This window comes from Pogoniulus pusillus, chromosome 12 (genome assembly GCF_015220805.1).
Source record: "Pogoniulus pusillus isolate bPogPus1 chromosome 12, bPogPus1.pri, whole genome shotgun sequence".
Lineage (NCBI taxonomy): Eukaryota > Metazoa > Chordata > Aves > Piciformes > Lybiidae > Pogoniulus > Pogoniulus pusillus.
The window spans coordinates 22,922,613-22,942,949 of record NC_087275.1 but is presented as its reverse complement, the minus strand read 5'-3'; the positions used below and the strand labels follow the sequence as shown (position 1 = coordinate 22,942,949).

The 20,337-nt window shown below is 44.8% G+C and overlaps 1 protein-coding gene across 1 annotated transcript in view; it reads left to right on the top strand.

Moving 5' to 3' along the window:
* Nucleotides 1-20,337, top strand: part of LOC135179852 (amine oxidase [flavin-containing] A-like) — a 40,848-nt gene that overhangs the window by 14,567 nt on the left and 5,944 nt on the right. The window contains exons 3-11 of the mRNA XM_064151889.1: nt 795-932; nt 4,447-4,551; nt 6,843-6,934; nt 10,592-10,733; nt 12,514-12,663; nt 13,913-14,072; nt 16,435-16,531; nt 18,033-18,086; nt 20,209-20,266. Of these exons, the coding sequence (XP_064007959.1) occupies nt 795-932; nt 4,447-4,551; nt 6,843-6,934; nt 10,592-10,733; nt 12,514-12,663; nt 13,913-14,072; nt 16,435-16,531; nt 18,033-18,086; nt 20,209-20,266 (996 nt within the window). The remainder of the gene's footprint in view (nt 1-794; nt 933-4,446; nt 4,552-6,842; nt 6,935-10,591; nt 10,734-12,513; nt 12,664-13,912; nt 14,073-16,434; nt 16,532-18,032; nt 18,087-20,208; nt 20,267-20,337) is intronic.

The following is a 20,337-nucleotide window of genomic DNA, read 5'->3' as shown; positions in this document are numbered from 1 at the left end:
GTAGCCTGTGGTGTACTGCAGGGGCCAGTACTGGGTCTGGTCCTGCTCACCATCTTCATTAGTGATCTGAAGACTGAAGAGACTGAAGCATGTCACTTATGAGGAAAGAGCCTGGGCAGGGCCAGACATCACAACTGCTCAGCCATATATTTTACATAGCTCTGAAACATCTGAAATGAAGCCAGTACTGAAAACTGCAGTGAAATTTAAACAGGAGTTAAACCCAATTGCACACATGCGTGATGGAGTGAATGTGCTGTGAACTTGTGTATGAAGTTTAATGAGGCCAAGTGTAGGATCTTGTTCCTGGGTTCATATAACCCAGGAATGCAGCTCAGATTGGGAGTCAGGCAGTATACATTTTTCTCCTGCATGTGTAGTTGCAGTGCTAGTCAGTATGAAATAATTCTTTCTAGTTACATGTAGTGAAGAGCTTCCTGCACATCTGAAGGGGCATTGTAGCCAGGTGGGGGGTGGCCTCTTCTCCCAGGTAACCAGCAATAGAACAAGGGGACACAGTCTCAAGTTGTGCCAGGGGAGGTATAGGCTGGATAGGAAGAAGTTTTTCACAGAGAGAGTGATTTCCCATTGGAATGGGCTGCCCAGGGAGGTGGTGGAGGCACCGTCCCTGGGGGTCTTCAAGAAAAGCCTGGATGAGGCACTTAGTGCCATGGTCTGGTTGATTGGATAGGGCTGGGTGCTAGGTTGGACTGGATGATCTTGGAGGTCTCTTCCAACCTGGTTGATTCTATGATTCTGTGATCTTCTGATTCCTGTATGTTTTGTTTTGACAGAACAGTAAAGTGAATTACGTAGATGTTGGTGGAGCATATGTGGGACCTACCCAAAACCGGATTCTCCGCCTGGCAAAAGAGCTGGGTGTTGAGACCTATAAAGTGAATGTAGACGGGCATATGGCCCATTATAAGGGGGTAAGTATTGCCTCTTTCATGTTGACATGCCTAAAAATACCTAAAAATAGCACTGACCTTTGGAAATTCCTGGCAGTCATTAGAAGGCTTTCTTTTAAACCTCACTTAGTAATTGCCTGGATCAGGAACAGTGTGGCCACTAGGACAAGGGAGGTTATTCTTCCCTGGTACTCAACACTGGTCAGGCCACACCTTGAGTACTGTGTCTAGTTCTAGGCTCCTCAATTCAAGAGAGATGTTGAGATACTGGGATGTGTTCAGAGAAGGGTAACAAAGCTGGTGGGAGGCCTAGAACACAGCTGAGGGAGCTGGGGTTATTTATCCTGGAGAAAAGGAGGCTCAGGGGTGACCTCATTGCTGTCTACAACTACCTGAAGGGAGGTTGTAGCCAGATGGGGGTTGGTCTCTTCTCCCAGGCAACCAGCGTCAGAACAAGGGGTGGCTGTCAGGGAACACAGAGTTGGGGCCAGACAGAAAGGGCATTTTTCCAAATGCTCTGTGGTTTTGTCAGAGGCAAAGAGAACAGTGCTTTGAGAAATGACTAAACATGGCGTTGGAGTTTGTTGTGACAGTCATTCACAGAATCACAGAACCTTGGAGGTTGGAACTGACCTCCAGAGGTCATCGAGTCCAACTCTGCTGCCAGGGCAGGATCCCCTAGGGTAGTTCGCACAGGAACACATCCAGGAGGGTTTTAAAAGTCCCCAGGGAAGGAGACTCCACAGCCTCTCTGGGCAACATCTTCAGGTTAAGAGGCTCTTTGTCTTTTGTCTGCTCTATTAATCCGTCAGGTTTGGCTCTTTCTGAAAGATTCCAGGGTGCTACTTGGATTGGGTTATAGGGGAAAAGTGAGGGGAAATGGTTCATCCTAGCAGCAGAAGCAGCCAAGGGAAAGTGGAAATCCCCAAGGAGATTTCATGAGCCTCTTTGCTCTGAAAGGAATTGTTCCCATATGTGTGTGGAAAAATTCCCTGTGCTACAAGCTTTAAAAAGCCTGTTGATTCACATGAGCAGGCTTCCTTTGGTGCTACAGTTTGTTCAAAAAATCCAAATGCCTAACTGCTGTTTATCTTTTTTGTGGTTGATTGTTCATTCTCTCCCATCAGCTACCATAGTAACATGGACTGATGTGATACCAACCAGGAATTTGTTTGTATCCTGTTGTGAATGTGCAACTTGGAGCCGTAGATGTTGTTACTGAGCCCAGCTTTCTCGCAAGCCAAATTACTCTGTGACTGCTGCCTCATAATTTACCAAGAATGCTTTAGACTGAGAAAAAGCAGATGTGCTGGCATTCTCCCTTCCCAGAAGGGGCAGATAGCTTTTAACTCTTACAGAGGACCATGAAGGTCATGCTGTGCTCCATTTCCATCTTCTCTTTAGAAGACTATGGGAAGTAAGTGTGTTAGGGCCTTGGTGTGGTATTAGCTGTCTCATATAATTATTTGCAGCAGTCAGCTCCAGCATATGTAACCTTAGTAAATGAGCTCTTTTTTTTTCTAGTTAAGTGTTTGCAAGTTACATCACTCAGCATAAGAACAATAATTTATCACATTGAAAGAGGTATCATTGAACAGTGAATACCTGGCAAGTTTCACTGCTGTTCCTGAGCAGCGAGCTTCTCTTTTCCCTTTGCCCCTTGCAGTATTGACATGACAGAACTGCAGTTATAACTTATCTTCACCTGGTGCTGGGTAGCCTGACTGCACCTCACCTGGTGCTGGGTAGCCTGACTGCACCTCATCTCTGCTTAAGGGCAGGATTATTGGTGTTAAAGCATGCCAAGGAAGACACATTAGTGGCAGTTGTGCTCCTGACCAGAATAAAAAGTGTAGCAATAAATGAACTTTGAAGGAGCAATATTGATTATCTTCTTGATAAAGTAAATGTTGTGCAACAAGAAGAAAATCATTAGCAGTGTATTGCTGCTTTATGCCAGGATTTTCTTGTTTGATACAGGATCTGTTGATGTCAGTAGAAGCTGTAGCATGCAGTATATCCCTTTGTGTGAGTGCTTTGGTCCTCTTTTCTGTGGCTGAACTGGCAATGAGAAATTATACTCAAGGAAAATGAAGAGGCATTGTCACATAGAGGATTATTCATAGCTAGGTAGCTCGTAGGAGCTCTCACCATGGTAGAAGTGTGTTTTAACATACACACATGCACCTGGAGAAGACAGAAGCAGCATCCCCCATCTACCTTCCTCCAGTGTAACTCTCTGAAACCGAATAATATGGGGGTAAAAAGAGAGAGAAAAAAATATGCAAAACACAAGATTCAGATTACATTCCCAGAAATCCAGAGGTAACCAAGCATCTTCAGAGGGACTTGAAAACTCAGCATTTGCTGAAAGACTCCCATCTGACCTTTGGTGTCCCAAAATACCTAGCCTTTTTTTTTCCTTGCATATGCAGGTAAGCAATGGGATGCATGAAGCTAAGTATGAAGAAGAAAATCAGTTGGGCTGACATTAAAAAGGACAATAACACTTAGAGGGTTTTTTTCAATTTGGATGGGATGGAGAGGGGTACATTTGTTCTGTGTGGGGTGTCACATTCAGGGCTAAGGAGACACAAAAAATACTCAGGAAGGTAATAATTTCTTGTTCTGAATTATTACATTCCAAGTGTGCCTAATGTTGGCTTGTCTGCTAAAATATAGGCTGGCATGGGTTACAACTGCACAGAGAAGCAGCTCCTGCCTGTCATGGTTTAGTGTATTCACTGCATCCTGCCACATTACCTCCTGCAAACTTCTGATACACATGGAAAAGCAAACATTAATGATGTCTGATGAGAAATTTGCCATTGACTGACATGGGGGAAGGTTCAAAGCAACTTAATAAGAGGAACAGTTGCCTGCTCATCCAACCTCTTCCACATTCAAGTTATCATGAAGAACCTGCTTTGGTAGATTGTTTTGCTTATCATTATATAGAATCATAGAGTCATAGAATCATAGAATCAGTCAGGGTTGGAAAAGACCACAAGGATCAGCTAGTTCCAACCTCTCTGCCATAGGCAGTGACACCTCACACAGGATCAGACTGTCTAGAGGCTCCTCCAGCCTGGCCTTAAACACCTCCAGGGATGGAGCTTTGACCACTTCCCTGGGTAACCCATTCCAGGGTCTCACCCCTCTCCTAACATCCAGTCTGAATCTACCCATTTCTAGCTTTGCTCCATTCCCCCTAGTCCTATCACTACCTGACATCCTAAAAAGTCCCTCACCAGCTTTTTTGTAGGCCCCCTCAAGATACTGAAAGGCCACAATAAGGTCACCTTGGAGCCTTCTCCTCTCCAGACTGAACAGCCCCAACTATCTCGGTCTCTCCTCATAGCAGAGCAGCTCCAGCCCTCTGATCACCCTTGTGGTCCTTCTCTGGACACATTCCAGCACATCCATATCCCCCTTGTAACAGGGGCTCCAGGTCTATTAGACAGTCCTCATAGGCCATGTAAGATGTGAAGCTATGCTGTGTTGTGTTCCAGTTATGTTCTGATGTATGTTTCAGGGGAAGTCACGCTATATCACAGGCATCAGCCCTTCAACATGGAATCCCTTCGTTTACCTGGATTACAATCACTTCTGGAGGACTGTGGACAAGATGGGAAAAGAGGTAGGCCATGTAAATTGCATCTGTTTTACAATGCTCATGTCACCATGAGTAAATCTGGTTTGGTTTGATGTTGTGTCTGGCAGGCTTTTTATTGCTTGTATTGCACAAATCTATCAGGAGTAAGAGGGCTTCCTCACTGAGAGGGAGCTGGACTACATATTTAAAGGACCCTTCCAACCCAGCCATGCCATGAGAGGATAGAAAATATCTGGGTATTTAGAGACCTGAAAAAAAATTAAGTTGGACCTCAGTCTATGTACGTTCTCATGTGGGGAAACCCACTCCATGAGCTGGGAGATCACAGAATCACAGAACATTAGGGCTTGGAAGGGACCTTGAAAGATCATTTAGGCCAACTCCCCTGCCAGAGCAGGATCACCTCTAGAGTAAGTCACATAGGAATGTGCCCAGGCAGGTTTTGAATGTCTCCAGGGATGGAGAATCCACAACATTTCTGGGCAGCCTGTTCCAGTGTTTGTCACCCTCACAGCAAAACTACTTTTCCTTATGTTCATGGGAACCTTCTGTGCTCCAGCTTGCATCCAGTGCCCCTCGTGGGGCATTGGGCACCTCTGAGAAGAGCCTGGCTCTTTCCTCCTGGCACTCACCCTTCACACATTTAATAAACATTAATGAGCTCTCCTTTCAGTCTCTTCTTCTCCAAGCTACAGAGACCCAGCTAAAAAGACCCAGCTCGCTTAGCTCCCAGAGATGGGGAGAGTTTTTTTCCATTTCCTCTGTGACAGACTTCTTGAGTAAGGATGATTCTGTTTTCTTGTCTGTTTGTTTTCTGTAGCTGCCAAAGATGGGCTCCACTTTGGCTTCACAGTATTTTTATTCCTCAAATGATATTTCTAAAATTCTTAAATGGCTTCCAAATTCAAGCAGTACAACTGCAGATCTTCCTGTGTGCCAAAGATTAGTCCCTGGAGCATCAATGCTGTCTTTGAAGCATTTATCAGTTGCCTTAGAATTTGATGACAAATCAGGGGCTCTGCCTTACAGTAACCTTCAAACATAGCTCACGGTATTCCTAAGAAGCATATTGAGTTCATGTGGTTTTGGGGAATGAAACCTGACCTCACTCCTTTGATGACCTTCTCATGACCTCCTCACTCCCTTGATGACTTCATCATGGCCTCTTCAACCTCTTGATAACCTCCTCCTGACTTCTTCAACCCATCATGACCTCCTCATGACCTCCTCCCTTGATGACCTCCTCCTGACTTCTTCAACCCATCATGACCTACTCATGACCTCCTCCCTTGATGACCTCCTCCTGACTTCTTCAACCCATCATGACTTCCTCATGACCTCCTCACTCCCTTGATGACCTCCTCCTGACTTCTTCAGCCCATCAGGACCTCCTCTTGACCTCCTCACTCCCTTGATAACCTCCTCATGACTTCTTCAACCCATCATGATCTCCTCATGACCTCCTCACTTCCTTGATGACCTCATCATGGCCTCTCCAACCTCTTGATAACCTCCTCCTGACCCTCTCACTTCCTTCATGACCTCCTCATGGCCTCTTCAACCTCTTGATGACCCTATCATGACCTCCCCATGACCTCCTCACCCCTTATATTATTTCCCCTCCTTTCTCCAACCTTGGGCCTCCAAGCTGTGGAGGTCCAAAGTGTGGCTTTTGTGCCCTCCTTGGTGGCTCCACCTCGAGGTTCTCCTGAGCTCCTTCAGGTGGTCTCAAATTGGCCATTTTTGGGTCTTGTGCATGGTTTGTCAAATTCTCTCTTTTTAAAAGATTGAAATACAGTATTGGAAGTATTTTTAAGATTGGAATACAGCAGCATGCTCATATGTCATGGTACTTACATGCAGTGGGTTATTATTAAGAATTTAACTGTTTAAAAATAATGTAGTAATATCTAGATGTTTCTTCTCCCTCTGTAGTTTAACAGAGAGCCATAGGGGCCTTAGGCTACCCATCCTTGCACTGACTGAGTCTCAGACTGGAGAAACAAAAACCCTCTCAGCTGTTGGAGGACACCCAGACCACTAAGTTAGAATAAACATCTCACTTCTGGCCAGCTAAAGGCCAGATAAGTCCAAACATAATGCTACACTTCCTTGGTCAGACAAAGCCACATTTGGTGCTCCTCCCTAGAGGTGTGAGTGGAGACATTTCATTTGATAGATTCATTGCAAATTTGCAGCCATATGCAGGGGATAAAATCAACCTCTGGCCTACATATCAATCAGCTCTGTGCTACTAGTTAGTAGCTATGCTATAGTACTGAATCATACATTGAATATTTTGCCTCTATCTCCAGATTCCTCCTGAAGCACCATGGAATGCTCCACATGCTGAAGAATGGGACAAAATGACCATGGAAGAGTTGATAAATAAGATCTGCTGGACCAAGTACATAAGTCTTTATTCACTTTGAAGTCCAGATGTAGAATGATAGTGGCTCCCTCACAAATTCTGGGGTACAGTTGAGCGTTGCTGGGATACAGGCAATGAAAGACTGACCGGGAGGTTATTTGAGATGAGGCTGGTCTTTCTAGTGAGCTGTTTTCAGGCAGTGCATGAGGGCCTGTGCAGGGTAAGGTGGTGCAACAGAGCTTGGCAGGTGAGATTAAAGGTGCTGGGCCTACCTGGGATTTGCCTCAGCAGGCCCATGCATACAGTAGTGACAGTGTGGGCTTTTGCCACCATGCTTTCACTTCACTCAGTTGTTGATTGTGTGCCTTTGTCTTTAGGAAGGGCAAGGTGGAAATAAAACCCTGCTTTGCAGGCATACATAAGTGTCACTTCCAGGATCAGTGATGAGGGGGATTCTGCAGCTCCATGGCAGTCTAGGAGCTGAGGAGTAACATCCTGCAACTTGGCTGCATCCTCTCCTGCACAGTTATCACGTGTATCTGCTTTTGATGCATGAGATGCATTGTGTGCACCAGGGAGCAGGCAGGCAGGCGCCAGTGGCACATCAGAGAGCAGGATGCTGCTTTCCACTGTTCACTTGTTACTGGTTAAGCTTTCCCAGAGCTCACAAGCCCAATTGGAACAAAATTTAGGATGCCTCCCCAAACTAGGTAGAGAGTAAAAGGGAGTAAAACACCCAAAAACAGCCTTGCACCAATTTGGAAATTAAAAGGTAACTTTAGCAATAAATAAAAGGTAGTTAAGGTAAAGAAAGATTACAGAGATGTGAAGGAAGGGAGTAAGTATGGACACATATACATATACATATACATATACATATACAAAACAAAGTTGGATGGCAGTGGATTCTCTGGATTGAGATGAATTGTCCTTGGATTCAGGAGGTAGCAGGGTTGGCACATGGTTAGCTGGCCACATGGTTATCAGGAACAGCAGCATCAGGGAGAGGTTGTAAAGGTGAAGGCAGGAACAAGAAAGAGAGTAGGAGCTCAATAGGTTTGTGGACAGGAAGTGGGAGTAGGATAAACTTTGACCTGGGGGGGTCCTCCCCTCAGGAGAGGCTAGGGACACCTGGGGTCAGGTTTCCAGAGCAGTCCCCGAGCCCAGCTGGGCTTAACCTGGAGCTTAGCTCAACGGACTGGGCAGCACAAGACCCGAGGAGAAGAGGGTGAGCAACTGTTGGCTTTGGAAATGCTGGAGAAGTTCAGATGCTGTTCCTGGTTTCAGCAGCAATGCCTGCTGGGCAGCCCTGTGAGAAAACCAAGGCAACCAAGGCAAACTTTCTTGTTGTCATTCACCTCCCTGGCTGGTTTGTGTCTGAGCCCAGTCAGTAGTTCCACATTCATCCCAGCAAGCCTGGTGCTGCCTTTGTTCAGTGCTGCTCATTGCAGCGCACCCTCCCTCTGCTCCTGGGAATCTGTCCTTGTACTAGCTGGCTCTCCTGGGCCTCCAACCTACAGGGTAGCTTCCCATGAGATGCTGCCAAGCAGGTCCTTAAGAAGAATGAAATCTGCTCTTCCAAAATCCAGGCTTGCAATTCTGATGTTCATCTCTCAGGATCTTAAAGTGCACAGTGTCATGGCTGTTCCAGCCATGTCCTTCACCTTTGCATGACCCAACAGGTTTCCTTTGTTTGTAAGTAGCAGGTCCAACAGAGCATCAATCCTGGTTGGTAGGAAGGGGGCCCAAGGTGTTGTATCACCTAGAAAATGGCCAGTCTGTAAAGGACCACACTGCACAATGGAAAAAAGGAACAGTGTTCAGTGTGAAGTGACAACTACAGCAAATATTCCTTTTTTCCCTTTCTTTCATAAGTTAACTTCTCTTTATAAGGCACAGAGAAATGTGCTCACTTGAGCAGTTGTGTCCCCACTTGCTGTGCCAGCCTCTGTGTGGTCCTGTAATCCTCTCCTCCCTCATATTCAGCACCTTTTATTTGTGTGGCTGTGCTCTGTTTGCCCTTTGATTTAGACTGTGGTTTAGCACTGCCTGCAGCTTCCTGACCAAAACTTGCTGTTTGAAATTTATTTTGATTGCTTAATCCTTTCTCCAGCTCCATGTGATACAAGGTACAACCATTTGGGTTTTCTCTTGCTTTCTGTGGTGTTGGCACTTCTCTTTACAATCAGTTTTATGAGCCATCTGCCTGCAAACTTGGGTACTTCTAACTACTCTTTCTGTTACAAGTGTACTGGCTCTTCCTCTTCTGTTTTTTACCATTCTTCTTGGTCAGGGAGCCAGTGGAGTATAAGCAGAACTGGATTTACAGCAATCTCTCCTGTAATGCCCTTCTCTGTAGGACTGCTTCTGCTGCCAGTGGGTTTGTGGCACTCCAGTTTTAATGCATGTACTCAGGAGGTAGCACATTCAAAAAACTCAGTAAAAAGCCATTTCAGACCTTCAAGACAAATCATATTTTTCTATGCACAGTTACAAACTGTAGTACCCTAAACACAAAAGCTCTTCCACAGAGTTTTCCATATGACTTGGGTAAAGACTATAGAATTGTTTGTTGTGTGCCACAGATCAGCATCTACTGATCCTGGACACTCTTTCCAGCCTGAACCAGCCCAAACTGTTTAGTGTTTTGGTGCTCTCAGGACCGTGGTAGAGGGTTCCTGTATGCAGGATGTTTTCATACCCTAGCTAATGATGTAGAGATGGCTGGACTTCATACCCAGAGACATGAAGTTCTAAAGGTTTATAAGTTAAGTGTTTCATAGAATCATAGAATGGTTTAGGTTGAAAGGGCCCTCAAGGATCATCTAGTTCCAACCCCCCACCATAGGCAGGGACACCTCCCACTAGAACAGGTCTCTCAAGGCCTCATCTAACCTAGTCTTGAACACCTCCAGAGAGGGAGCATCCACAACCTTCCTGGGCAACAGCCCAGATAATTTGCACAGTCCCTTCCTTTAGCAGGTGATTGTAAATTCACATTGTTTTATGAAACTTCATCCAAGTCAAAGATGTTTCAACCTCTCTGCAAGCAATCTCAGTTCTCTTAGCAATCTGTAGCCACAAATGAAAGAAATATGAACAGCCAGATCCTCATTTCCTGCTGCTGTTAACTGTTTATGTGCAGAGGACTTAGTGTGGTAGACAGTTGATTCTCTCATTACCTTTATGGCACTGGTTGCCAATTTGGTTTCTCTGGGTTATTTACCATGTCTGATTCTCAGTTTCAGAAGACATCTGGGCAGCAGCGTTACCTGGGAGATGGGGAATATTTTGGCCACATGGCTAGCTGAGTCCTTTGGGACCCATCAGACTTTGGCAATGATTAGTTAATCTCCCCATGAAGGAGGAATGCAGAAGAGTTTCACTGCTTGCTTACCAAATGTGTGTTCTCCTGCTGAAGAAAGCATTCGTTCTGATGAGAGGAGTAGCAGCTGGGAAGCTACTAAGGTCAAATCAGTGAGATTTCAGGCTGAATAGGTAAATGCTTTGGGAGGAAGGGAGGTGCTGATATAAACCCATTGAATCAGTCTGAAAAACCACACAGCTACAAATCACCTTGGCTTTTCTGATGGTGGGAAATCAGCCCTTGTTGAGAACAAGAAAGAAAACCCTGAAAGCAGTCAGGAAGTCTCATCTACTCACTGCCTGTTTCTGCTTCTGCCTCTCATGCAGAGCTGTTAAAGATTTTGCCACCCTTTTTGTGAACGTCAACGTCACGTCTGAGCCTCATGAAGTCTCTGCGCTCTGGTTCCTGTGGTACGTGAGGCAGTGTGGGGGCACAGCCAGGATTTTCTCCATCTCCAATGGGGGCCAGGTACAAAATTTCCCATATTCTTCCTCCTTTCTTGTAATTGTAAAGAGCAAGTGGAGTGCTGTACCCATCAAAGCCCTGCCGTTAATGAAGAGAGGATGAGACACTAAGTGAACCAGAGGCAATCACATTCTCAAGGGGTGGAACAGCACTCTTGGCTGACTCTGTACAATTTGTCCTTTGGGATAAACTGGGACAATTTAATCAATTGTTTTCCTACATTCACTTCAGCACAGTCCTATTGTTGTTGTTTTGTTGCTTTCTGCTAGTTTGTTCCTTCTGGTTTACCTAGAACATTTGGATGTTTTCAGGAGTTCAAAGCAAATCTTCTTCAGAGTGAAATTCATTTATTTGGTATTGAAGCCTCTAATGATAAGGGTTGGAAGTAGATAGCAAAAGGCCCTTTTTCTTGGGACAGTTCACACAACAGCATATGTTATGAGCTGCTTCACACTGCTTTTTGCCTTGGTCATGGTAGGTGCCTGGATGCCTGCAGGACATCCTGGTTTGCATGTGATTGCTCTGAGTGATGTTTCAGGAAAGTGGAGAGGAGGATTTCAAAGTAATTTGGATGTGGTATATTGGCATCCTTTACTATCCTGCTGCTGCAGTTAATGCAGCTGCATGAGACACACACAGCATTTCAAACTTAAGCTACTGACAGCAAAAGCAAGGACAGCATCATACTGCTCCAAGTGTGCTGGCACAAGGAGACACTGAGAAAAGTTGAGATGGGAAGTCTCCATCAACATCTGTCCATTGGGATAAAAATGTACAACTCTGTCTCAGGAAGGATGTATGTAGAGCTAATCTGAGATAGGAGTATGACCTAAGAGCCATCCTCCACCAAAGCCCCTCAATCACATTTGCTGTCCCATGTCAGCAAATGCTAGATGTTGCAGTAAGAATTAAAGCTAAAATGAGTCTCCAAGTACTCATAACTAGCCAAGATATGTAGAGAGGTGAATAATGGCCTGGAAAGAGCATTTCATTTTCTTCATGCCTGGGTGGGGCAAGCTGGTTTGGTTTCTACCATCCTTCCACCTCCCCTTGCCCCAGTCAAAATCAAGTGAGCAAAACCTCTTGAGGAGTTTCTGACTTAGCAGCCATGTAATTTCAGTCTTTCAGCACAGGACTTTGTGGACCCTTTCTTCCCTGCTAATACCCAAATCTTATTTGTAGCAATGCGCTGCTTGATGTAACACAAGCGGCTGGTAGATGAAAGAGGGGAAGTGCTTCCCCCTGAGCCTTTGCACAAGCATCACAAGGAAGTGTGTGTCACAGGTTGTGCTTTTTGTCCAGACAGTAATGTCTTTGTGTCTTCCCACAGACAGATAAAGCTCACTGCCTGCTGCACTCAAGGCCAGACCCAGTTAAAGATCCATCTTCCTTCTGGGCTGGTGCAGGCTTTCACTGTAAAGATGCAAGTTGGTGTCTGCCACACGTGAGGGTACTGGTAGCACAGTGATGGGTAAAATATCCAAAACTTGGTTTTAAGGAAGTGGTATATTAGTTGGAATACCTGCATTATATGTATTCATTCTCTAGGTTTTAAGAGTCTTTAAGCCAGCTAATTGAGGAAGCCATTAAGTGGTTTAAACAGCAGTCTCCAGTGATGCTCAGCTTTATGCCTTTTCTCAAAGTCTGAGCCTCTTTATGCACCCTTAGGACTTGCAGATTGAGCCTGGAGTTCCTTGATTTTAAGCAGAAGTTGTACCAATGTCCTTGTGATTAATGCTGATGTTTTTTTGTTTGTGTTTCTTTGCTGTTTGTTTTTTTTTAGGAAAGGAAGTTTAAAGGGGGCTCTGGTCAGATATCAGAGAAAATAATGGAGCGTCTGAAAGACAGAGTAAAGCTGGAGAGACCTGTGGTCTGTATCGATCAGACAGGTGATAATGTCATTGTGGAGACTCTAAACCGTGAGATATACGAGGTAATTTGATCAGAATAAAAGTAGTGGGGAAATACATCTACTGTAGCTCTTAGCCAGATGTAATCAGGAAGTACCCATTTGTGTGTGTCTATTTCTTGGACTGCTTTGACACTCTCTGAAACCTGCATTACAGATTTGTTTATGACCATGCCTCTTCTTGGTGTTTTGCCAGTTAGTTTTTGGCATCACTCTGCCTTTTCTACCTTAATGTTGTCTGTGATTAGGCATTTTTAAATTTAAGTTTTGTGTTGAGACCATTTCAAAGAAAGAAAAAATAATGTTCCTGTTCTTATCTAAATTTGTTGTTTGCAAAACAGCAACAAAAGATATTTGAAATGCCTTTCCTAAGATTTTGCCTCTGTGCAGTCGTGCTGTGAAATGCTCCATCAGTACATTGTTTCCCGTGGTGGCACCCTCAGGGCAGCAGCTCCCTTATAGGTGCAGAGCCCAGGCTGCCGTGCAGGTTTGTGCAGCACTGTCATGGCCTGCAAGATCCTGGCCTTGCTGGTGGCAGTGTTTGGAGGGTATTTAAAGAAAGCCAGTAGAAGGGGAAAGGACTTTTTGGCAGAGAAGACAATCTAAAAGTTTTCTGGAGGAAGGATTCTCTTCCTTCCTCAGAGCTTTTTAAACCATGAAGTCAAAAAACTGTCTTCTCCCTCCATGCTGGCTGAGTGACAGCCAAGTGAGAGGAGATGGGTCTTCTGCCCTCACCAGCCCCACCAGCACAAGAGAGCCTGAGAGCAGCAGCATAGCATACCCTGAACCCTGAAGCAGAGCATCTTTCATCACTCCAGTCAGACACAGGATCTGGGAGAGAGATGGAGCTTGTTCAGGAAACTGAAGCCATCATCATTGTTGCTTGTCCTGAAGCAGTGTCCTGTGAACATGCACAAAAATGATCCATTTTTTTATTTACAGGTTCAGACAAATGCAGGTCATATTTCCCTGAGAATGATTAAAAAGCAGTTTGGCCTGTGCCATAAGATCTGTCTTGTCCCATTTCCCCACTTGTCCCCAGATCTGGTTTTGTAGTGTGCAGAAAGCTTGATGAGAGTCAAGTAGCCAACATGTTTTTCCCAGCTTCTTTTTCTCAAATGGCAGAGTTGTTTTGATCACCTGGAAATGCCTGTATGGGAAAGCCAAGCAGCAGAGTCATGTGTGGAAAGCTGTTAGCAGTTGGCTTTCAAAGGTGTCCTGTGGGCTCAGCGACAAGCAGCACTTTTTCTGTACTGACTGTTCTACATTTCAGGGCAAGTATGTGATCAGTGCTGTGCCCCCCATCCTGACAACGAAGATTCATTACAAACCAGAGCTGCCACCGAGGAGGAACGAGTTAATCCAGCGTTTGCCCATGGGGTGTGTCATAAAATGCATGGTCTACTACAAGGAAGCCTTCTGGGAGAGGAAAGGTACGTGAGCAAAGTGAAGGATTGGAAGCCCCATGCTATGCAAATGCTAAAGCTCTGCTGTCTGTCAGGGAATATCACAGAATGACAGCACGTTAGAGGTTGGAAGGGACCTCCAGAGATTGAGTCCAGCCTCCCTGCCAAAGCAGGATCCCCTAGGGCAGGCCACACAGGAGCACATCCAGGCGGGTTTTGAAAGTCTCCTCTCAGAGGAGACTCCACAGCCTCTCTGGGCAGCCTGTTCCAGTGCTCTGTCACCCTCACTCTAAAGAACTGTCATCTCCTATTGAGGTGGAACCTCCTGTCTTCTAACTTGTACCCATTGTTCCTTGTCCTCTCACTGGGCACTACCAAAAAGAGACTGGCACCTTCATCTTAATACCACCCACCCCTCAGATACTTATAGGTGTTGATAAGGTCCCCTCTCAGCCTTCTTTTCTTAGGACTAAACAGCCCCAGTTCTCTCGATCTATCTCCACAGAAGAGAGATGTTCAAGTCCTGCAGTCATCCTCATAGCTCTCCATTGTCTTTGTCCAGCATATCCCTGTCTCTCTTGAATTGGGAAGTGCAAAACTGGACACAGTTCCCCCCTTGCAGTATACCCAAGGGGGAATTAAATCTGCAAAACCCCAAAACCAAAAGCACAGGAAAATGAAAGATAATATGCTTCTTAAGACAGGAGAGCTCTTCCTCCAAGAATGAGTGCATGCCATGTCTCAGAGATGAGTCCAGACTCAAAGAGGATGCTGAATCTTGTTGCTAGCTGAGGAGGGACAACTGTGAGAAGAAGCAAGGATTGCCTAGGAAGCATTGCTGGAATATGCAATGCACAGAAGTAGTAATTCTATTGGAGCTGGTCTCTCCTCCTGCCCACCAGGGACAGAGTTAAGGCAGGCAAAGTAAAAAATACAGCAGATGACAAGGAGAGCTTAAGGTGTAAGCAAGACCTTTCCCTGTTATTAATCCTCTGTTCTACAGACTTGATAACTCAGAGAACTGAGGTAACTCTTAGTTTAACTGGGGGTTCTTTTTACCATATGCTGCAACACCATGTGTGTCTGAGCTTTAACTGCTACCATTTCCAGAGCTGTTTGTATGAACAGATTAGTTTCTGCTTCCTGTGCAACAGTGCTGAGAGTTGCACTGGGTGAGAATACTTCTTAGTCAAAATACTAACCAGTACTCAGCACTGATTAGGCCACATCTTCAGTACTGTGTCCAGTTCTGAGCCCCTCAGCTTGAGAAAGATGTTGAGGTGCTTGAAGGTGTCCAGAGAAGGACACCAAGGCTGGTGAGAGGGCTGGAGCACAGCCCGGTGAGGAAAAGCTGAGGGAGCTGGGGTTGTTCAGGATGGAGAAGAGGAGGCTTAGGGGAGACCTCATTGCTCTCTACAACTACTTGAAAGGAGGTTGTAGCCAGGTGGGAGTTGGTCTCTTCTCCCAAGCCACCAGTGACAGAACAAGAGGACACAAACTCAAACTGTGCCGGGGCAGGTTTAGGCTGGACTTTAGGAAGAAGTTCTTCACAGAAAGAGTGATTTGCATTGGAATGGACTGCCTGGGGAGGTGGTGGAGTCACCATCCCTGGAGGTGTTTAAAAGGAGACTGTATCAGGCAGTTAGTGCCATGGTTTAGTTAATTAGAAGCTGTTAGGTAATAGGTTGGACTTCATGATGTTGAAGGTCTTTTCCAACCTGTGATTCTGTAATAATGTAATTTTACATGGCATAAAGTGGCCATTTGGCTTAGAAAGAAGTGTGAGCAGGTTTATACATGGCTACTACGTGGGATTTTCTGTATGTATTGGTGTGACACTAGATTAGATGGGCCATATTTCTACTGCATTACTCTTAAGGGACACCTGATTACCATCAGCAAAATCTGTACAAGGTGTAAATTTGAGCAGTGACCAAGTGTAATCACACTGAATGTTGTTGCTGCTGTTCTGACCAAAGTTACTCTTGGAATGGACCAACCAATAGTTAGTTCTAAATCTGTTTATTTTCAATGGTTATTGTCCCCAGTAGAAAGAGCCAAAAGGACTTGAAATAACTCACAAAAATTCCTTGTGAAGTAATAATGGAGTTTAAATATGACTTTTACAAATCTGTCTACACAATTTCTTAGGGTTGGAAAGAAAAGAGGAGAGAGACAGTTACAAAAACATGTAAGCATTATTGGTGATGAAAGAATTTCTGGATGATAGGTTGGACTGGATGATCTTGGAGGTCTCTTCCAATCTGGTTGATTCTATGATTCTGTACAGTTCCTTTTTATGGATAATTTTCCTGGCTCATTTCTCTCAGAAACAATGATCAGCAGCAAGTTTCTCTGGCAGTCATTTTGTTTCTTTTCCCCTCCTTAGGTTACTGTGGTTGCTTCGTCATTGAGGATGAAGAGTGTCCTATTGGAATAACCATCGACGACACAAAACCTGATGGATCTTTCCCTGCAATTATGGGGTTAATTGACATGTGCATTTTGTTTTGTATGGAGTGGAAGTAGGAGGAGGAGAGGAAATGGCTAAGTCACACCATTGGTGCCAACTCCCACAATCCTTATAGGTGGAGGAGAGGATTTCTGACAAGCCTCTTGTGTCTCTTTAGTCCATATGCGCTTTTAGGTGATGCTTCTGCTACAAATAGCCTAATACAGAGGAGATACTTGGGAAGAAGTTGCTGAATTCAGCCATAGTTAATTTTAAACATTCATTTAATGGTTTGAATCTTTTTGCTGTGGGGTAGACTTAGAAATAAATCCCATTCTTACCTAGCTTTGTGAGCCTGTATTCAGCTTTTACCAAGCCAGGACCAAAACAAAAATGCAGTTGTCCAAGAAATCCTCATTTGCCCTCTCCCCACCTGAGGCAAGCCAATGAACATCCCCTGGTGGTCCAGCAGAACAGAAGCTGTGCAGTGAGGAAACCAAGGTTCTGAAGAAACTGCCAAGTAAAAAAAGTTGTAGTTTGGACAAACAGATGTGCAAATATATAATGGCATTGACTGGCTTTTAAAATATGTTAAACCAGCATGAACAAACAGACTTTACAAATGTTTCTGCTGTAATCTAAATTGACTGCCTAAAAAAGCTAATATGAACGTCAGGCAACGGATCCTTAAGTATCTGGCAAAGAAAGGTTGCCACTTCTGCTGAACTCTAAGTGTTTGTGGCTCTGTTCAAGGCTTAAAAAATCCATAAGCTGGGAGCAGAAATCCTTTCCCAAAGCCCATGTGGCAAATAGTTTCCTGCTTTCTCCTTGTGCAGTTATGCAGCTTTCTAAAAGAGTGCAGGACATCCTTCATTCCCTGGCTATCTTCACTAAAGGCAGATGGAATAATCACCAAACATATGTCCTTCAAGCTGAACAAATCTTAATCCCAGTTCTTAATGACTGGTCCACGACACTGCGCAGTGCTTGTCAGAGGTGAAAGCTCACATCACTACTAACATCAACTGATGTGGCAGTGGCATGGCCAGTTTTCTGTGGGACTTCCAAAGCTCAAGAAAACTCAGGGTCTCAGTGCTTTTAGATAAGACTAACGTGTAAGAGGGTAGGTAGTGCAGGCTAGTGTTCTAGGCAGTGTCCTCTGCCCACTTTGGGTATATTTGTGCTCTCTCGAATCAGTGGGGATGAAGAGTTCATTCTTACAGAGCAGAATGAGGCCAGTGCTGGCAGCTTTGAAAACACACTTGCAGTCCCCAACTTTTCCATCTGGTAGGCGTCAGGCAGTCCTCTGTGTCTGTCCCCTAGGCATGCACACACTTTCAGTTAACTGAGGCTATCCTGCATACACCTTTTCTGTGTGAACTGTAGTTATTAGCTGCTGATGAAAATCTGACACACCATTACATAGTGGTCAAGTGCTTTGCTCATATTTTTTTTACTCGTGTCAAGTAAGAGTGTATGGATCAGCTGAGTTGCTGACACAGCGTGGTATTTATATGTCCTATTTTTCATTTCAGTTTCATCCTTGCCAGAAAGGCTGTTAAGCTGGCCCATCTTAGTAAGGAAGAGAGGTAAGAAGTCAGCAAGAGTTCAGAAGTCATTCCCGTGGGATGCTTCCCCACATGAATATATTTGTCTCTGGATTTGTGTGTGCGTGTATATGTGTACACATGCTCAGTGCAAGTACCGCTACTAGAAACTGGGACAAAAATGATGTTTTAGCACAGAAAAGCCCAGACACTGGTGCTAATGTCCATGTGGTTATGAATTTCTCTGAATTTCCATGTCACAGCATCACAGGATGTTAGGGGTGGGAAGGTGCCTCCATAGATCCAACCCCCCTGCCAGAGCAGGAATCTAGTGCATAGAATCTAACTCAGGTCACACAAGAACACATCCAGACAGGTCTTGAAAGTCTCCAGAGAAGGAGACTCCACAACCTCTCTGGTGAGGCTGTTCCAGTGCTCTGTGATTCTTACAGTAGAAAAGTTCCTCCTCATATTGAGGTGGAACCTTCTTGTGCTGTAGTTTATACCCATGACTGTTTATCCCATTGCAGGGTGCAATTGAGAAGAGTTTGTCCTCTCCCTCTTGACCCCTAGCCCACATATATTTATAAACATTGTTAGATCCCCTCTAAGCCTTCTCTTCTCCAGACCAAAAAGCCCCAGGTCCCTCAGCCTCTCCTCACAGGGCAGTGCTCCCTTAATCATCTTTGTAGCCATTTGTTGGACTCTTTCAAGTAGATCCCTGTCTCTCCTGAACTGGGAAGCCCAGAACTGAATGCAGTATTCCAGATGAGGTCTCATGAGAGCAGAGGGAGAGGAGAACCTCCCTGGATCTGCTGGCCACACTCCTCTTAATGCACCCCAGGATCCCATTGCCCTTCTTGGCCACAAGGGTACATTGCTGTCCCTTGGATAGCTTCTTGTCCACCCGCATTCCCAGCAGCTTCTCCACAGGGCTGCCTTTCCAGCAGATCCCCTCCCAGCTTGTACTGGTGCAGTTCATTGTTCCTTCCCAGGTGCAGGACTCTGCTCAGTCTTCCATGTTATGACTTATTAACTCTGTGTCTCTGTCTGAACCGAGATGATTTTTCTGAAGACATCCCTACACTTTACCTCCACCGAATGAGGTTTCACCCCAGGGATGCAGAGAACAGTGACATACCTAGTTTTGGGTGTCCTTCACATTTAAACTGGGTGATAAAACTTTTAAACCTCCTTCATTACAGCAGTCTGATTCCTCCATTAGTCTGTGAAATAAACAAAGTGCCTCCTAAATGTGATATGTGTGGCACACGTGCAAGTGGAAGAGGAAACCAGCTTTAGGAATACGAGTGGCATTCTCCACCTCATGTTTTGTTGTCAGCTATAGTCCTGGAAGACTGTAGGGAATGGTTTTCTCCACCTCATGTTTTGTTGTCAGCTATACTCCTAGAAGACTGTAGGGAATGGCATTCTCCAGCTCATGTTTTGTTGTCAGCTATACTCCTGGAAGACTGTAGGGAATGGTTTTCTCCACCTCATATTTTGTTGTCAGCTATACTCCTGGAAGACTGTAGGGAATGGCATTCTCCCCCTCATGTTTTGTTGTCAGCTATATTCCTGGAAGACTGTAGGGAATGGTATTCTCCATCTCATGTTTTGTTGTCAGCTATACTTCTGGAAGACTGTAGGGAATGGCATTCTCCAGCTCATGTTTTGTTGTCAGCTATACTCCTGGAAGACTGTAGGGAATGGTTTTCTCCACCTCATATTTTGTTGTCAGCTATACTCCTGGAAGACTGTAGGGAATGGCATTCTCCCCCTCATGTTTTGTTGTCAGCTATATTCCTGGAAGACTGTAGGGATTTTCTTGTTCTATTTTGCCTTTCTTCTGGTCTTACACCCAGTGAACATTAGAAAGGATGGGCTCTGCATCCTAAAATAACTACAAAGATTTGGTTTTCTGAGAGCTCATTGCCAAAATCAACCTTCATTTCCCATTTCCTGGGTCCAGCTTGAATGTCATATTTAGGCATCAGCATGTGAAATATGTATGTTAAAAGAACTTGAAGTCAGACTTAAAGCCAACCCTACCTTTCCTTTCCAATCACATTGCAGCAAATGTGATTTTCTGTAAGAAGAGCAGTAGCTCAGAAGGATTTTTCCACCTGTATTTTTTTCTGACTCTGATTTTATTTGTACACAGGAAGAAGAAGATCTGTGAGGGTTATGCCAAGGCAATGGGAATGGAAGAGGCTTTACATGTAAGAAATAAATGCCTGTTTTTCACCTCTGTTGTAGAGGGATGTTGCAGCTTTGTTTTGGAAGATGAAGC